This window comes from Xyrauchen texanus, chromosome 8 (assembly GCF_025860055.1).
Source record: "Xyrauchen texanus isolate HMW12.3.18 chromosome 8, RBS_HiC_50CHRs, whole genome shotgun sequence".
NCBI lineage: Eukaryota > Metazoa > Chordata > Actinopteri > Cypriniformes > Catostomidae > Xyrauchen > Xyrauchen texanus.
In genome coordinates this window covers 4,509,626-4,525,799 of record NC_068283.1, presented here as the reverse complement: position 1 = coordinate 4,525,799, position 16,174 = coordinate 4,509,626, and the positions used below count along the sequence as shown (strand labels likewise).

At 36.6% G+C, this 16,174-nt stretch overlaps 1 protein-coding gene and 1 pseudogene across 1 annotated transcript in view; one reads left to right on the top strand and one right to left on the bottom strand.

The window, feature by feature from the left end:
• The window catches only part of LOC127647412 (ubiquitin carboxyl-terminal hydrolase 36-like), a 42,643-nt gene extending 37,880 nt beyond the window's left edge, over positions 1–4,763 (top strand). Inside the window, exons 19-21 of the mRNA XM_052131625.1 lie at positions 600–715; positions 2,054–2,188; positions 3,124–4,763. Of these exons, the coding sequence (XP_051987585.1) occupies positions 600–715; positions 2,054–2,185 (248 nt within the window). The 3' untranslated portion in view covers positions 2,186–2,188; positions 3,124–4,763. The remainder of the gene's footprint in view (positions 1–599; positions 716–2,053; positions 2,189–3,123) is intronic.
• Positions 1–16,174, bottom strand: part of LOC127647503 (gastrula zinc finger protein XlCGF58.1-like) — a 172,934-nt pseudogene that overhangs the window by 143,892 nt on the left and 12,868 nt on the right.

Genomic DNA, 16,174 nt, shown 5'->3' with positions numbered 1-16,174 from the left:
TTCAAAGCATATTTTTATTTTTATTAGTTAATCAAGTGTTCTAAATTGAAGCGAGGGCATGCAAAGAAAAATATAGAAATATGCCACGTTACCACAGAGACATAGCACGTGTGGAGGCTTCACGCTATTCTCCACGGCATCCATACACAACTTGATATGCACCCCACTGAGAGTGAGAACCACATTATATCGAACGCGAGGAGGTTACCCCATGTGACTCTACCCTCCCTAGCAACTGGCCAATTTGGTTGCTTAGGAGACCTGGCTGGAGTCACTCCGCACACTTGTTACCGTTAATTCTTTCAATATGATTTTATCTTATTTTACGTTCTGTATGGTTTATTTGGTTTTGATGCAGTTCCAGTTTACTCTGTCATTTTATTTACACTGAGAATTATGTCAAAGATAATATTGATTTCTTTTATCTACTTTAATTTCTCCATGCATAATGCTTATGCATAATGCACAGCTTTTAATCGGAAGAAAATTTAATTAAGTTCAATTCTATGACTTATAAAGCTCTTAAAGTTCTAAATGAAATGCTTGGATTATTAGTGTACCGAAATAATTATTGCGTTTTGAATAATTTCTGCCATCAGTGCTTAGTTGGGAAGGAGAGCAGTCGGCCATCAGCAGAGATGCCATAGAAGACACCCACTATGCCCAAAACAATACTGTCATTGATGAGTGGGATGAGGATTTTGACAGTGGAAAAGTAAGTGCTGTTGTGCTTTAATATTAAATGAACTAAATATAAAAATGTTGTGTATACAGGCTTATGTCTTTCTATATCTTCATTTGGGAGCAAATGCTTTTCTTAGCTAATTTATATACATACTGGCGACCAAATGTTTGGAATATACAGATTTTGTTCTTATGGAAAGAAATTGGTACATTTATTCACCAAAGTGGCATTCAACTGATCACAATGTGTAGTCAGGACATTAATATTAAACACAAAAATGTTTTAACTATTTCAAGGAGTTCTCATCAAAAAAAATCCTCCATGTGCAGCAATGACAGTTTTGCAGATCCTTGGCGTTCTAGCTGTCAGTTTGTCCAGATACTCGGGTGATATTTCACCCCACACTTTCTGTCGCACTAGATGTGACAGAAAGTCTTGCCGGGACACTTCTCACACACCTTACAGTCTAGCTGATCCAACAAAAGCTCAATGGGGTTAAGATCCATAACACTCTTTTCCAATTATCTGTTGTCCAATGTCTGTGTTTCTTTGCCCACTCTAACCTTTTCTTTTTGTTTTTCTGTTTCAAAAGTGGCTTTTTCATTGCAATTCTTCCCAAAAGCCTGCACACCTGAGTCTTCTCTTTACTGTTGTACATGAAACTGGTGTTCAGCGGGTAGAATTCAATGAAGCTATCAGCTGAGGACATGTGAGGTGTCTATTTCTCAAACTAGAGACTCTGATCTGCTTATCCTCTTGTTTAGTTTTACATCTGACCTTCCACATCTCTTTCTGTTCTTGTTGGTGCCAGTTGTTCTTTGTCTTTGAAGACTGTAGTGTACACTTTTTTTATGAAATATTCAGTTTTTTGGCAATTTCAAGCAGTGTATATCCTTCATTCCTCAAAACAATGATTGACTGACGAGTTTCTAGAGAAAGCGGATGGATTCTTTTTTCCCATTATTGACCTAATATTGACCTTAAGACATACCAGTCTATTGCATACTGTGGCAACTCAAAAACAAACACAGTGTTAAGCTTCATTTAATGAACAGCAGCATTAGAAGCATTTCTAATATTAAATTATCAATTTATCATGATTACTCAAGGATAAGGTGTTGCTGCTGTCTAGATTTGAATTACTTTTCAAATGACGTTTTTCAAATAGTGATTGTGCTGTTTTTTTACATCAGTAATGTTCTGACTATACTTTGATCAGTTTAATGCCACTATTAAAGTACCAATTTCCTTCCAAAACTGTGAGTGTGTGTAATTAGCATTTCATGTAATTCAAACTATTATAATTTTAAATCATGCCCTGTTCACATGTGTACCTACAGAGTAATTGCATTTCCCCCTCTTGAGTAGGTGAAGAAAATTAAGAAATACAAAAAGAAGAGGAGGAGAAATGGCAATGTCTTCCAGAAGATCCAAGAGCATCGTAACATGTGGTCAGTGACGCCGAGTGGCAGGCGGAGCAGTTTTGGTTATCGACACTGAAAGGTAGAGGGAGTTTTGCGTTTGTGCCTTGGACAAAGACATCACTGTTATGAGTGGTTGATAATGTTGGTATTTAGCTGGGGTTCTCAGAAGTGATGCACACTACATCAGTATGGGCCTTCTAAGATTCCTGTAGCTTACCTGGTACTAGCCACGCTAAGGTCAGGGGATCGGTTTCCACTGAACACGCATGCAGATAAAATGTATTACTTTTGAAGCACACCAAACATATTCTCTTCTATTGACCTGTTTTATGCAACGTCACTGTAGGACCGTGCCGCCATGTTTATGACCAAAATTCCATATATCTCCAGTGTGCTGTGGGATGCAACAAAAGCTGGTGACATTTTTATTTCTATTTATACATTTTGAAAAGGTGATAGTGCTGTTTAATTAGCAGAGCCAAAATGTAATTGTTCTTCAAATAATAGTTTTATCTTTTAAGTGACGTATTAATTTAGCTCAAATCAAGCAGCGATGAAGGGGTGGAGCAAAAGCTTTTTATTTTTTCCTTCTTGCACCAAAAATCATGCCACGGTAAAAATCACTGAGATCACAATTTTCCCCCATTCTGATGGTTGATGTGAACATTTTCTGAAGCTCCTGACCCACATCTGCATGAATTTATTCACTGCACTGGTGTTAAACGATTGGCTGATTAGATAATTGCATGAATAAGTAGATGTACAGGTATTCCTGATTGAGTGTACATTTATAATATGTCATCATGGTGGTTATCAGCCACAATTAACATTTCTAGATCTGTGCATCAATACTTAAAAATTATTTTTGTCTTTGCAAGTTTTCCACATTTAACTCGCCATATTAATTGACAATTCATTTTTGAGTGATATTTTATTGAAAATGTTTGTCAAGTAGGAACCTTGAAGCAGAATATTCTGAATTTTTTTAACCAGTTGTTGAACTCTTTATTACAGTTTTGAAATGAGGATCCTGTTTGTGTTCCCTGACCAGACCAGCTGCCTTATTGGATCAGAATCTTTGTGAACTGTCTCCGGTACTTCCTCTGCAGTCCTCCCAGAATGCAGCAGTACTGTGAAATAATTAAAGTAATGAGGTTGAGGTCATCTCCTGACACTTTAGTCACTGTCTAAAATCCAAATCTAAAGTGTACACAACAATAGTGGCATTATGCTCTTGGGATCATGTGAACTATAATGCCAGCAGCCTGTTAACCTTCAGTGCTGATTACTAGAAAAATAGTCCAGATCACCAATGTCTACCAGGGCCAGATTTATCTAGACAAGATGTCTATTAGACTTAAGAGAAGAACCCCCCTTCGGAAGTTATTTCTAGTTTTATGTAGCCCCTTCCTTTTAATGATTTTTAAGCATCATTTTTCTTTATCAACCAATCTAACATAAAGGTTGTAATTACAGAACTTTTGCTCACCAAATTATTTGGCTTTTGCATATTTGAGCCGGTTTATTACAAAAAGTATTATGCAATTATTTGCCTCGATGGATGGCGTAATGTTGCCTTTTTAGTTTGTCACAGCCCTGGCATCTTGTATTGCAATACATTGATTTCCTGTAGTTTAACATTTTTGCATTTTGCCTGCTTGAATACTAGCCCATCCTCATTGACAGTGTTTTGTTGAATAAGAATATATAAGATTATATAAATCACTCTTGTGACATTTTCTGATAACATTTTCGGTAAGATAACATGTCTTGCATTGTTTTATGCAAAATGAACATATCTTCCTTGAAAAATAAAAAAATGGGCATTAATGCAAACCACTGTGTTTTTGCCAGGAGGGCTGAATTACTTTTTAATTGGACTGTCCCCTTGTAAGCAGGAAGTAACTTGTTGGATTGTCACACCATGAATCTCTTGTATACTCTCTATGCAACTCCAGCAGTCCCATGGATGCTCTGCAAAGGGTTAAATCCAGGGAGAACTCTGATCGCTGGTCAAACATCGTCTCTGTAAACGGTCATCACCCTTTTGTTTACACTGATTAAACATCCGTGTCTGTTAACAGTAACACATTGGGTCAAAAATACATTTCACAATTGTTCACAAATGAACTAATAGGAGGAAACCTGTGTTGATGCTTTTCTATTTAGAACATTGTACAGTGTACTTTGCGCACCGTGTCCCTCAATCAGTCTCGTTGAAGACCATTCTTACCATGAATCTGTCTGTTTTAGAAGTTGCCTTGGTTTCATTTTTAAAAAAGAATAGAAGATATTGAAAATGACATGCATGTAAAAATGCACATCACTAAATGGAAGCCTGATGTATTTAAGGTTTGTTGAACTGTAAATGAACATTTTTATTAACCAATAGATTGTGTTTGAAAGACTGCTCTGGAGTCTTGTTCAGGACCCAAAAAGCAGTGGGTGAGAAGGTGGCAAAGACTTCTCTATACGTTCTGTAGAATGTCAGGATTCTTGTAGAAATTCATTTTAGATTGAAATCTAACACAACGGTGTCTTTATCATATTTGAATTGATGGTTCTGTACATATGCCTTTTCTGATGGGAGAAGTCATTCAGTATTGCAAATATAAATATAGATATACTGGTGCAATAAAGTTGTGACTTTTGTGAAGAAAAAGTGTCATTTTCTTGAATGTGTTTGATCATGTAGTCCTCTAATAAAAGGGAAAAAATGGTTGTCTGTTCATCATAAAAAATAATCGAATGACTTTAGAATAGCAGACAAGTGCTTTTGTGTCCCCATTTAAAATTGCATGGGGGAAGAGCAACCATCCAATTAAAGTACTTTTGTGTTCCAATGTAAAACGTCATACAAATTTGCAATGACATGAGGGGTAAATGAAGTAATTTGGACTATTGGATGAGTGGGTCAACAGAAATGATCTATAACATAAGATATAAATGTTTGTATTTATTTTTTACTAAAGTTGTATCTAGGATTTAAAGAAATGTTCAGGATTCAAATCATTTAACAGTGTTCATATATATTCTCACCTTTCATTTATTACAAAAAATACCAAAAGGCTGTTTGTTACATACGACACTTACAATCTAAGAAAATGAAGCCTGTAAATGTGAAAATACAGTTTCAAAAAGATGGCTTCAAGATGCAAAGCTGCACTACATAACTTCTCTCTAGCAGAAGAATGTCTAAAATTGCAAGACATTTGTGGAAGAACAGTTTATGCGAGTTGTGCTCTTCTGGCAGATGAAACTTATGATTTGAATTTACCTGGACATTGTCTGTGTGCTATCATGACTGGAAAATATTTAGAGCCTTAACATGCTATTTTACTGTTGATATGTTATTTGAATAAATATTTAAAACTGAAATTTTACTTTAAGATACACATCACTTGTAATTTACATGTTTTTAATGAATTAATTTGACACTTCATGCGCTTTTCTGACACTTCAAGCAGAGCATGAGATTGTCCACAACCACCAGTTACCAGAATATGTTAATATGATTATACAAGTGTTTTATCAATTTAAGAGGTGAAAGAGAAGTTGAATGAAAGACTATTCTTTTGATATTATATTGTACAGCCTCAGCTGGTAATGCCAATGAACCATAATACTACAATAGTAGCTACATCTATGCAATGCACACAACAACACTGTAAGCTAAAAACATATAGGGATGGAATATACTTCAATAAACATTAAAATAAGCAGAAATGTGCAATATAACAATTACAATAATACTTTAATCATTTCTTTAGCAGTAAAGTTGTAATAGAGATGGTTACACTAAACAAATGAATATGTACATTAATGTGCTATGAAATCGGCTCATTATAAACCACTTGAGATGAGCATACATTCATGAGTAAACTACCTTATAGTAACTTGGACAGTGGCTTTTAAACAGACAGACTACTTGCTTAATTCAGCTAAAAGGACAAGAGATAGCTTGTGCATTTCTGTGACGGGACAATAGAAATGTGAAAACAGCGGCACACACACTGTTAGGGAACCTCAAAATTACAGCAATGTTATAAAATACTCAGAAGTCATGAATATTAGTAAAAGATTCATCACGATCCTACTAGACAACATACCCAAGCGTTCTAGCAAGTAAAGAACTACACTAAACATATAAACATCCATCCAGACTGCAGCGATGCTTTCCTGAACAAACAGTGAGAACACGTGACAGACTTTTTTCTGTATATGGACATGATGTAAAGACAAATGGCAAAAATGTTGTGCCAAAATTTGACCCGACAGCTCAAAATACAGATAGTTTTTGTAGATTTACCGTAGTGATTCAGGGCATTGTTTTGACAACTGATTTATGTACTCAATCAATAACGGATTTTTGATCATTTTTACCCAAGAAATCTTCTGTAGTGCAGGTTTAACATTATCACTCAATAACCTTATCTGAAAACATTTTACAATACTAGACATCACACACTTTGAGCAACCAATTTCATTACACATTAAAAACTGAATGACATGAATGTCTTTTCAGTCCGATCACAACAGACTATAACATAAACAGGCTTTATAGGAGCTTGCTGTCATTGTTGCTGCTTTGTGTTCTGAATCACGAAAGAAACAGGCCAAACATGTTTGGGTGCAGTCTTTGGTTGGAAAACGTGAAAAGTACAGCCTCTATAAACTGCAATGCAAGCTGGAGGTGAGCGGTGTTAAAAGTTGAGCTCCAAAAAAATGCTTTTTTGCCGTATATCCATATCTTTAGCTTCTATGCTCTGCGTGCTTGATTTCCATTGGCTGGCTTCTCACCATATGAATAATTAATGCAATAATTTGTCTTTATAAAATAGTCAAATTGAACTAGACCATAATAACGCAATTGTAGCTCGGCTGCATCCAATATGTATAAACGTCAATTGGTCCACAACAGGCCTTGCCGTTATGTGCACGCCCTGAAAAACAGATTTCAGCACAATGTGTATTTAACCTGGAAGTCAAATAAAGCAGAGTAGAAGCAGAGCAACAACACTAGTGCACATTTCATTCAGAAGTGATAATCAATATCCCATATTCCCGTTGCTGACTTTATCATTCACTGTGAGAGTTTAGAGGGCTCAAACATGACCTTTATTTAGAACTCACCTTTTCAGTCATTTTGTAGGAATTTTAGTTTGAAGTGATCTTGCGACGAGGCATAATTCAGACATCTTTATTAAATGAGTCCTGAGAAAACTGCATTAACAGTAGCACATGTGGACTCCAGAAACATGTGCTCTTCCTCCATTCTCCTTTCATTTGTTCACCTCAGGAGAGAGTGTTCCCCTCATTCAAACTCGAATGGAAACAAGTGAAAGTGCATGGAACTAATATAATCTCATCCAAAAAACTGAAAAGGCTAGGAATGTAGATAAAAAAACAATGCTATTCAATATTTAGATACTATAAAATAATCCTTTGTTAATTCACAAATCAGAGTGGTTTGATCTATTTAGATTAGAACATTAAGAGTTGGAAAATTTAAATGACCGAATGCGGAGTGTAGGAAGATCATGTCATCCAAATTCACAAATCCTGAAGAATAAAATGCAACAACATTTACATGTCTACCACAGCACAGCAGATTTATAGCCAATTGAAAGTCTGAGTTTCAAATTGCAAACTATCTTTACTGCAGTCTTTACATGCTAATAATAGACAGTTTTTCATTTTATGAACATGCTCCATTAAAACCTGGATCAGATCTGCCTGCACATGACATTTCATCTGTAATTACTGGTTTCAGATTTAAGATTTCACTACACATCACAATGAATTGTCATTTTTAGGTGGATGCTCTGGATTTTCCTGTGGGGGTTTTCAACTTATGAGTAAGGTTTGTGGTTAATATTACTTCACCATATGTGGGCATTCTGTTTTACAACATAAATTACACAATTTTATAACTTAAATGTTAATTTTGAAGCCACAGTGGTTTTTAAAAAATGTATGCAATTCAATACGGCTTGAAAATTCACATTTGGGGTATGATTGTGTGTGATTTATGTTATGAACAAAATGTCTACATATAGTGCATCTGGAAAGTATTCACAGTGCTTCACTTTTTCCACATTTTGTTATGTTATAGCCTTATTCCAAAATGGAGTAAATTAATTATTTTCCTCAAAATTCTACAAACAATACCCCATAATGACAGCATGAAAGAAGTTTTTTGAAATCTTTGCAAATTTGCCAAGGTTGCCAAGATCCCGATGGTCACTCTGACAGAGCTCCAGCGTTTCTCTGTGGAGAGAGGAGAATCTTCCAGAAGAACAGCCATCTCTGCAGCACTCCACCAATCAAGCCTTTATAGTAGAGTGGCCAGACGGAAGCCACTCCTCAATAAAAGGGACATGACAACCTGCCTGGAGTTTGTCAAAAGGCACCTGAAGGACTCTCAGGCCATGAGAAACAAAGATTGAACTCTTTGGCCTGAATGGCAAGCATCATGTCTGGAGGAAACCAGGCACTGCTCATCACCTGGCCAATACATCCTTACAGTGAAGCATGGTGGTGGCAGCATCATGCTGTGGGGATATTTTTCAGCGGCAGGAACTGGGAGACTAGTCAGGATTGAGAGAAAGATGAATGCAGCAATGTACAGAGACATCCTTGATGAAAACCTGCTCCAGAGCGCTCTGGACCTCAGATTGGGGCGAAGGTTCATCTTCCAAAAATACATCGACCAAAAATACATCGATCCTAAGCATACAGCCAAGATAACAAAGGAGTGGCAACGGGACAACTCTGTGAATGTCCTTGAGTGGCCCAGCCAGAGCCCAGACTTGAACCCGATTGAACCTCTCTGGAGAGATCTGAAAATGGCTGTGCACCGACTATGGAGTTAAAATCATGCCAAAACCTCACACACACACACAAAACGTGTTTTACTCACACCCAACGATTCACAAACAAACTCAGTGTGGTTTGCAAATACAAAACATCACTCACAAACTAATGCATTTTGTTCTGCAAATAAAAAACGTACCGATCAAACAAATACAGTATGTTTTACATATACATAGAAACGTATTTCTTCAATGACAAAAATATCCTCCAAGTACAAACTAAAATCTTTCAAGTACAAAAAAAAAATTCTACAAGTACAAAACACAATTCTACAAGTACAAAACAAAATTCTACAAGTACGAAAAACTGTCACGTGACTTTTGGCACTAATTTTCCGCCTTGCTGATCCACACACAAATGCCTTAAGATCCACACACATGCTAGTAAATTGTCATGTAATTCGCACTCCACAACATCAGGTGGTGCCGCCACGGACATGGAAAGAGAAGAGAAGAAGAAACGTTAGCGTGGGTAGGGTGTTTTGAACACGATGAGTGGCCAACAGGTGAGTTTGCAGTCGTTGCTGGTGAAAAATCAAATGTTAACTAACTAAACTCCAGAATGCAGCCAGTTTGGTTCTCTTTAATCTTTTTTTTGTCGTCTTTTTGACACCTTCAAAACCTTTTATTTCAACATTTTCCCCGATGCGACCACGTTGCATTGTCTCCTGGGTTGTTTGCTGTCAGTTAAACAAAGTTATTGTATTTTTTTGGTTATTCCAACCCCCCAGATGTTTTAAGATTGTATTCACACTACAATAAAAATAATACAATCTACATGTCTTTGGTTTGAACATTCATTATGATATTAAGAGAGCTGAAAGTCCGCTGCTAGCACTGCTTGAGGAAAGCTATGCTTCCTGCTGGTCTGATTTGATTAAACAGAGAAAAATCAAACATGAGACAACCTCACTGATTCTGAAATATTTATTTGGTTTTAGTGTGAAAAGAAATGATAGGCCTATACTGTAACATCTCTTACAGGCCTATACTGTAACATCTCTTACAAACCAGTTATTAGCAGGGGCACTATTCTGTAAATAAGTGTTCTTTTTGTTACCCAAATGTATGTAGAGAATGTGAGAGTGTATTTGTGCTACAATTGCATCGAATCAGGTCCTTTGCTGAGTACGTTTTACTGTAAGCCTAGTAAGTGCTGGACATACTGCACAGTAAGTAGGTAGATGTCTGAGCCATGTGATTGGGAGTGTCCCAGGGGATTTATGGCTGCCCTTAGTGCTGCCATTTGCTCATCACTCAGTACATCGCCCATCTCAGGAACAGTGACACCATGGTGTGGCTCATCAGGCAGACCACTGTCCTCCCAGTCCAAATGTGGTAGGTACAATCCCTGAAAAGACATGTAAAGTGTTTATGTAGAGCAGTGGTTTTCAAACATTTTTACATCAAGGACCCGGACCACATTTGATAACATTGTGAAACAAACTCCAGAAATACACAATATTTATTCTGAGACTGAATAACATTACTTTCTGTCAATGTATGTTCAAATTAATGTCAATGGGATGCATTTTTGGTGAAATTTATCTCTAGAAATTTCTAAAAATCTATTTCTAGAAAAAGTCAGAATTAAAAAGTTGTGTGTATATATATATATATAAATATAAAAGACCCCCTTGAACCTCCCTCAAGTTTATTCTTAAAACTGATTGAATATACTTTAATTCAATTAAAATCTTCGCACATACTTAGCGCACTGTGGCTGTTTCTCAACACTTTAACCTCCTGTAGTATTTATAACTGTTCCGTGAACATATTAGCACCAAATATCTCCACATCTTTTCACGTGAATTAGCGCGAGCAGCGTCACTAAAAAAGTTTGCGCTAATGACATTTCAACTCCTATAAACTCTTCACATTTAAAGCCTCCCGTGACTTTGTTATTTCAGTGACTTAACATGACTCCTCAGATGGTGCTTAAACAAATGTGTGTGGCCTGAGGTGGTCTTCACTTCAAAATTCCGCCTTAAGACCAAGACGTATCAAGTGTAACATTATATGTGACCATAGTATAGTTTAATTTAGTTAAGTTAGAAACAAAATGAAAAATTAGCCTAATCGGTGTAAGCTAGGTTAGCTCCTGCGGTACCATAAGCTACACACATATAAATATGTATATGTATATATATCTCACCCTACCCACGACAGACATTCCTGGTAGTGATGTGTCCTCCCGTATCGAGGCTTCGAAGCGTGCGTCGAGTAATCCGGGATGATTTCTGTGAAGCGCGTATCGAGGCTTGTCGGTGACGTGTGTGGTGACGTTTGAAGCCTCGCGAGCCGCCTGTACCACGTGACTGCTTCAGGAAGTGGTTCGCGGTTTGGCGGTCTATTTGAAATATAAGGGCCAGCAAAATGCAATGGATTCCCCCTCACATTTTGTGGAATTGGGACTTAGCGATCTATTCAAGCTTCTTTTTTTTGCGATGGAACCAGCAAGAAAAAGGAGATTTTCCCCTGTCTGGGAACACTTTGAGCTGATCTCACCAAATAATGTATTTACATTGTAATAATAACTAGTGTAATATAAATAAACGTGGCAACACAAGGTATTACTTGTTCTAATGTCTTTCATCTTATTTCTGGTATTTTAAAAGGTGAAGTGTCTGTTGTGTCCCAAAGAACTTGGATACAACAACAACACCTAATAAATAAATAAGTAACACAAGCACATTCACATGACACACTCTCCCTTGTTTCCACTTTTCATTTTGACCCTGTCATTGTATCATAAAGACAGACACCAAAGCCATAGTGTCATTATAATCACACTGCACGTTTTACATTTATTGTCCACTTGATGGCACAATAGAGCAAATGAAGCACCATGAAGCTTCGGCACATGAGTGAACCAATTGGATGGAACGCTTCAATGCTTTGAAGCTTCATCTCGCCATCACTAATTCCTGGAGTTTAGTTAGTTAACATTTGATTTTTCACCAGCAACGACTGCAAACTCACCTGTTGGCCACTCATCGTGTTCAAAACACCCTACCCACGCTAACGTTTCTTCTTCTCTTCTCTTTCCATGTCCGTGGCGGCGCCACCTGATGTTGTGGAGTGCGAATTACATGACAATTTACTATCATGTGTGTGGATCTTAAGGCATTTGTGTGTGGATCAGCAAGGCGGAAAATTAGTGCCAAAAGTCACGTGACAGTTTTTCGTACTTGTAGAATTTTGTTTTGTACTTGAAGGATTTTGTTTTGTACTTGTAGAATTTTGTTTTGTACTTGTAGAATTTTGTTTTGTACTTGAAAGATTTTAGCTTGTACTTGGAGGATATTTTTGTCATTGAAGAAATACGTTTCTATGTATATGTAAAACATACTGTATTTGTTTGATAGGTACGTTTTTTATTTGCAGAACAAAATGCATTAGTTTGTGAGTGATGTTTTGTATTTGCAAACCACACTGAGTTTGTTTGTGAATCGTTGGGTGTGAGTAAAACACGTTTTGTGTGTGTGTGTGTGTGTGTGTGTGTGTGTGTGTGTGTGTGTGTGTGAGGTTTTGGCATGATTCTAACTCCATAACCGACGCTCCCCATCCAACCTGATGGAGCTTGAGAGGTCCTGCAAAGAAGAATGGGAGAAACTGGCCAAAAATCGGTGTGCCAACTTTGGAGCATCATACACAAAAAAAACTTGAGGCTGTAATTTGTGCCAAAGGTGCTTCAACAAAGTATTGAGCAAAGGCTGTGAATACTTATGTACATGTGATTTTTACTTTTTTTTATTTTTAATACATTTGCAAAGATTTCAAACAAACTTCTTTCATATTGTCATTATAGGGTATTTTTGTAGAATTTTGAGGAAAATAATTAATTTAATCCATTTTGGAATAAGGCTGTAACATAACAAAATGTGAAAAAAGTTAAGCGCTGTGAATACTTTCCAGATGCACTGTATCTTCAAGTGATGTTTACCACATCATTTATTTCACGCAAGTAAATCCAAAACTGCCATTATAAAAACCCACTGGAAAATCCAGAGGGAGCCCATTGAGAATTCTCTTCCGGGTTTGTGTACTACAACCTGAACAGCTTTATATACAGTAGAGAATATTTTGTGTAAGCTTACATGTTTGTTGTCGAAAAAACTAGGCAACTATGATATTACCAACAGGGAAATTCAGTAAACTGTGACAATGAGCAGAAAGCTTACATATAACCAGTTTGACAGAAATGCTGATAACAAATGAAATGGTCTGCATTGACCGATCAGATGAAAAGACAATCGGTGATCGCTATTAGTTGTAAAAATGCTAATCAGAGCATCCCTAATATTCAAGTTGAATGGGTTCCAAAGAATAATGATAAATAGTGGACTGAGACACCATCACAAAGTGGACAAAAACAGGTACACAGTGAACAGGTACAATTTGAAAACTTTTTCTTTTTTTCACTGTTTGTGGCTGAAGTTAAAAATGTCTCAGTTTGGTTCTTCTTAAGAGTTAGGTGTAATACCTCAATAGCCTCATTTTTTAATTGGCAGTGGAACATGCACAAAATATTACCAAATTTTGGTTAAAAAGGAATCACTTACTAGTAGTCCAAATCGCAATTGCAATGTTTTTCAAAATAATCGCATTATGAATTTTTGTCCAAATTGTAAAGTCCTAGTATTGGATAAATCTCTCTTGTTTTTGAGAGCAACTCTGGTGTATGTGATGGTGTTTATTAGTTGACAAAGTCTTTGACAGTGACAACAGAAATTATCATATCATAAATGTGATAGAAAGTGGCTCTGTCAACAAATAAAACCAAATCATGAAAAAAATGTAACTGTTACACCATCTGGTCATCTGGAGCACTGGGACTTTTCCAGTGGGCCGGTCAATCACCCCACTCTAATTTATTAAGCACTGCCATTTACTGCTGTGCATGGAAAACACCAAATACTCCAAAAGTAAGACGAAATGCTGCTACCCGAATAAATTGTACAGTTAGAAAAAACATAATTCCATCTGGTAATAAGGAACATGGTTTACCTGTGATCACTATGTTCTTACTAATACCACAGTTTAAATTTCTTTATTTCATAAAGGCAAGTACAAAGGAGACTTTAACAAGACCTTTAAAGCCTGGACCCTCGTGATTTAAGGATGAAGCTATGTGGTTTTCCTCTGTAAATATGTTCAGTCCTAATTAACTTTAATGGAAAAAGTTAATTTAATAGAAATCCTACTGTTATAGCGTTAATGTTAGCCATAGATTTTATTGTTGTTAATATCAATACATTTACATCTGCCTCCCAACTGAATGCTTCACAGTCAAATGTACATTTCCACGCAACAAAAAATATGAAGTAATAATATGATAACTGCATTTGCTATTCAATAATAATATCACTATATAAAACATAAACCCCTCCCCCCTCCCCAACATGGGCTGTTTGGGCTGAATAGTTTCAGGGACTATTTCTTGCCCCAGTTCAGCCCTGGTTACACCCCTAATCTACACCGATCAGTCACGACATTAAAACCACCTGCCTAATATTGTGTAGGTCCCCCTCGTGCCACCAAAACAGCACCAACCCACATCTCAGAATAGCATTCTGATATTATATTCTTGTCACCACAATTGTACAGAGCGGTTATCTGAGTTACCGTAGACTTTGTCATTTCGAACCAGTTTGGCCATTCTCTTTATATTTCTCCAATAAAAAAATAAGCAAATAAGCTTCACAGAAAATATATCCAAAAATCCTCAGTCTTTTCCTTATACTTACAAACATCTAACAAGATAGTATAGTTCCTTCTGCAGTTATTAATTATATATATATATATATATATATATATATATATATATATATATATATATATATATTCATATGTAGCCTATACATACAATTGTACACACACACACGCATACACATATTCATTAACATGCCTATACATGTACATGCCACCTACACACAAACATAAGCTTATATTTCAGCATACCGAAACTTTTAAGACAAAACTACTAGAACTCCCACCCTCCCACCTACCCCTTCCGCCTGATATGCACTGCATGGAGAGGAGTACTTAAACAGAAAAACAAAATAAATAAATAATAAAACAGCTACCAAAATTGGAGTGATCTTAGGTCCAACTCAAGTTGAGTCAACATCCGTTTCCTCCAAGTCTTCTCCACCTAAATACCTTATGAAGGGTTCCCAAATTTTAGCAAACTGTTGTCTTTTATTCCTTATATGGAGCCGTATACGTTCCAGATGAAGAGTATTTGTGGAGTTCCTCAAGCCATAGCTGGAAAGATGGCGGCAATTCGCTTTTCCAGAAAGTTAAAATAAGTTTTTGGCTGTTAAAAGACCATAGGAAAGAAATTGTTGTTGAGACTTGGACAAGCAGAGCTCATGTCTTGAAACCCCAAACACAATTAAAAACTCATCTGGTTCAATATATTGATTTGTGATTTCAGAGATGACATTGAAAATCTTGCATCAGAAGTTTTGAAGATTAGGACAAACTGCATAACTGTGAAGCAGGGTCGCATCCGCCGTCTTGCATTTATCACACTTTGGGGAGACAGCTGGAAATATTCTGTATAATTTTGTTTTAGAATAGTGTAGTCTATGCAATATTTTGAACTGAATGAGGCAATGTCTGGAGTTTATAGAACATCTATTGATCTCTTCCAGGCTATCAGCCCATAACTCCTCAGAAATCTCTGACCCTAATTCTTCCTCCCATAGACTCTTGATTGAAGATGTAACAGGCAATTGGGAGGCCTGAAGGGTGGTATAAATGCAGGAAATAATTTTCCCTTTGCCAAAATAGTAATTAAGGCAGGTGTCCAGACAAGAAGGGCTAATTGTAGAGAGCCTGTTTAAGTAAGATTGTACATAGTTCCTGACTCGCAAGAACCTAAAAAAATTACTTCTATGAAGTTTGTATTTCTCCCGGAATGTTTCTAAGGAGACGAATGTACCATCTTGATACAGATCCCTTACTGCATGAATTCCTGATTCTTTCCATTGCTGAAAACCTTTATCTAATATGGAGGGTATAAAAGAGGGATTGTCAGCTATGGGAATTGATAAAAGGTAACGTCTCCACCCCAAAATGAATTCTAATTTGTTTCCAAATACGGATCATACTGCTAATGACAGGGCTGTATCTGTAGATTTCTTTTTTACAGCTCGTTGGTGAAAGAATCACAGCACCAA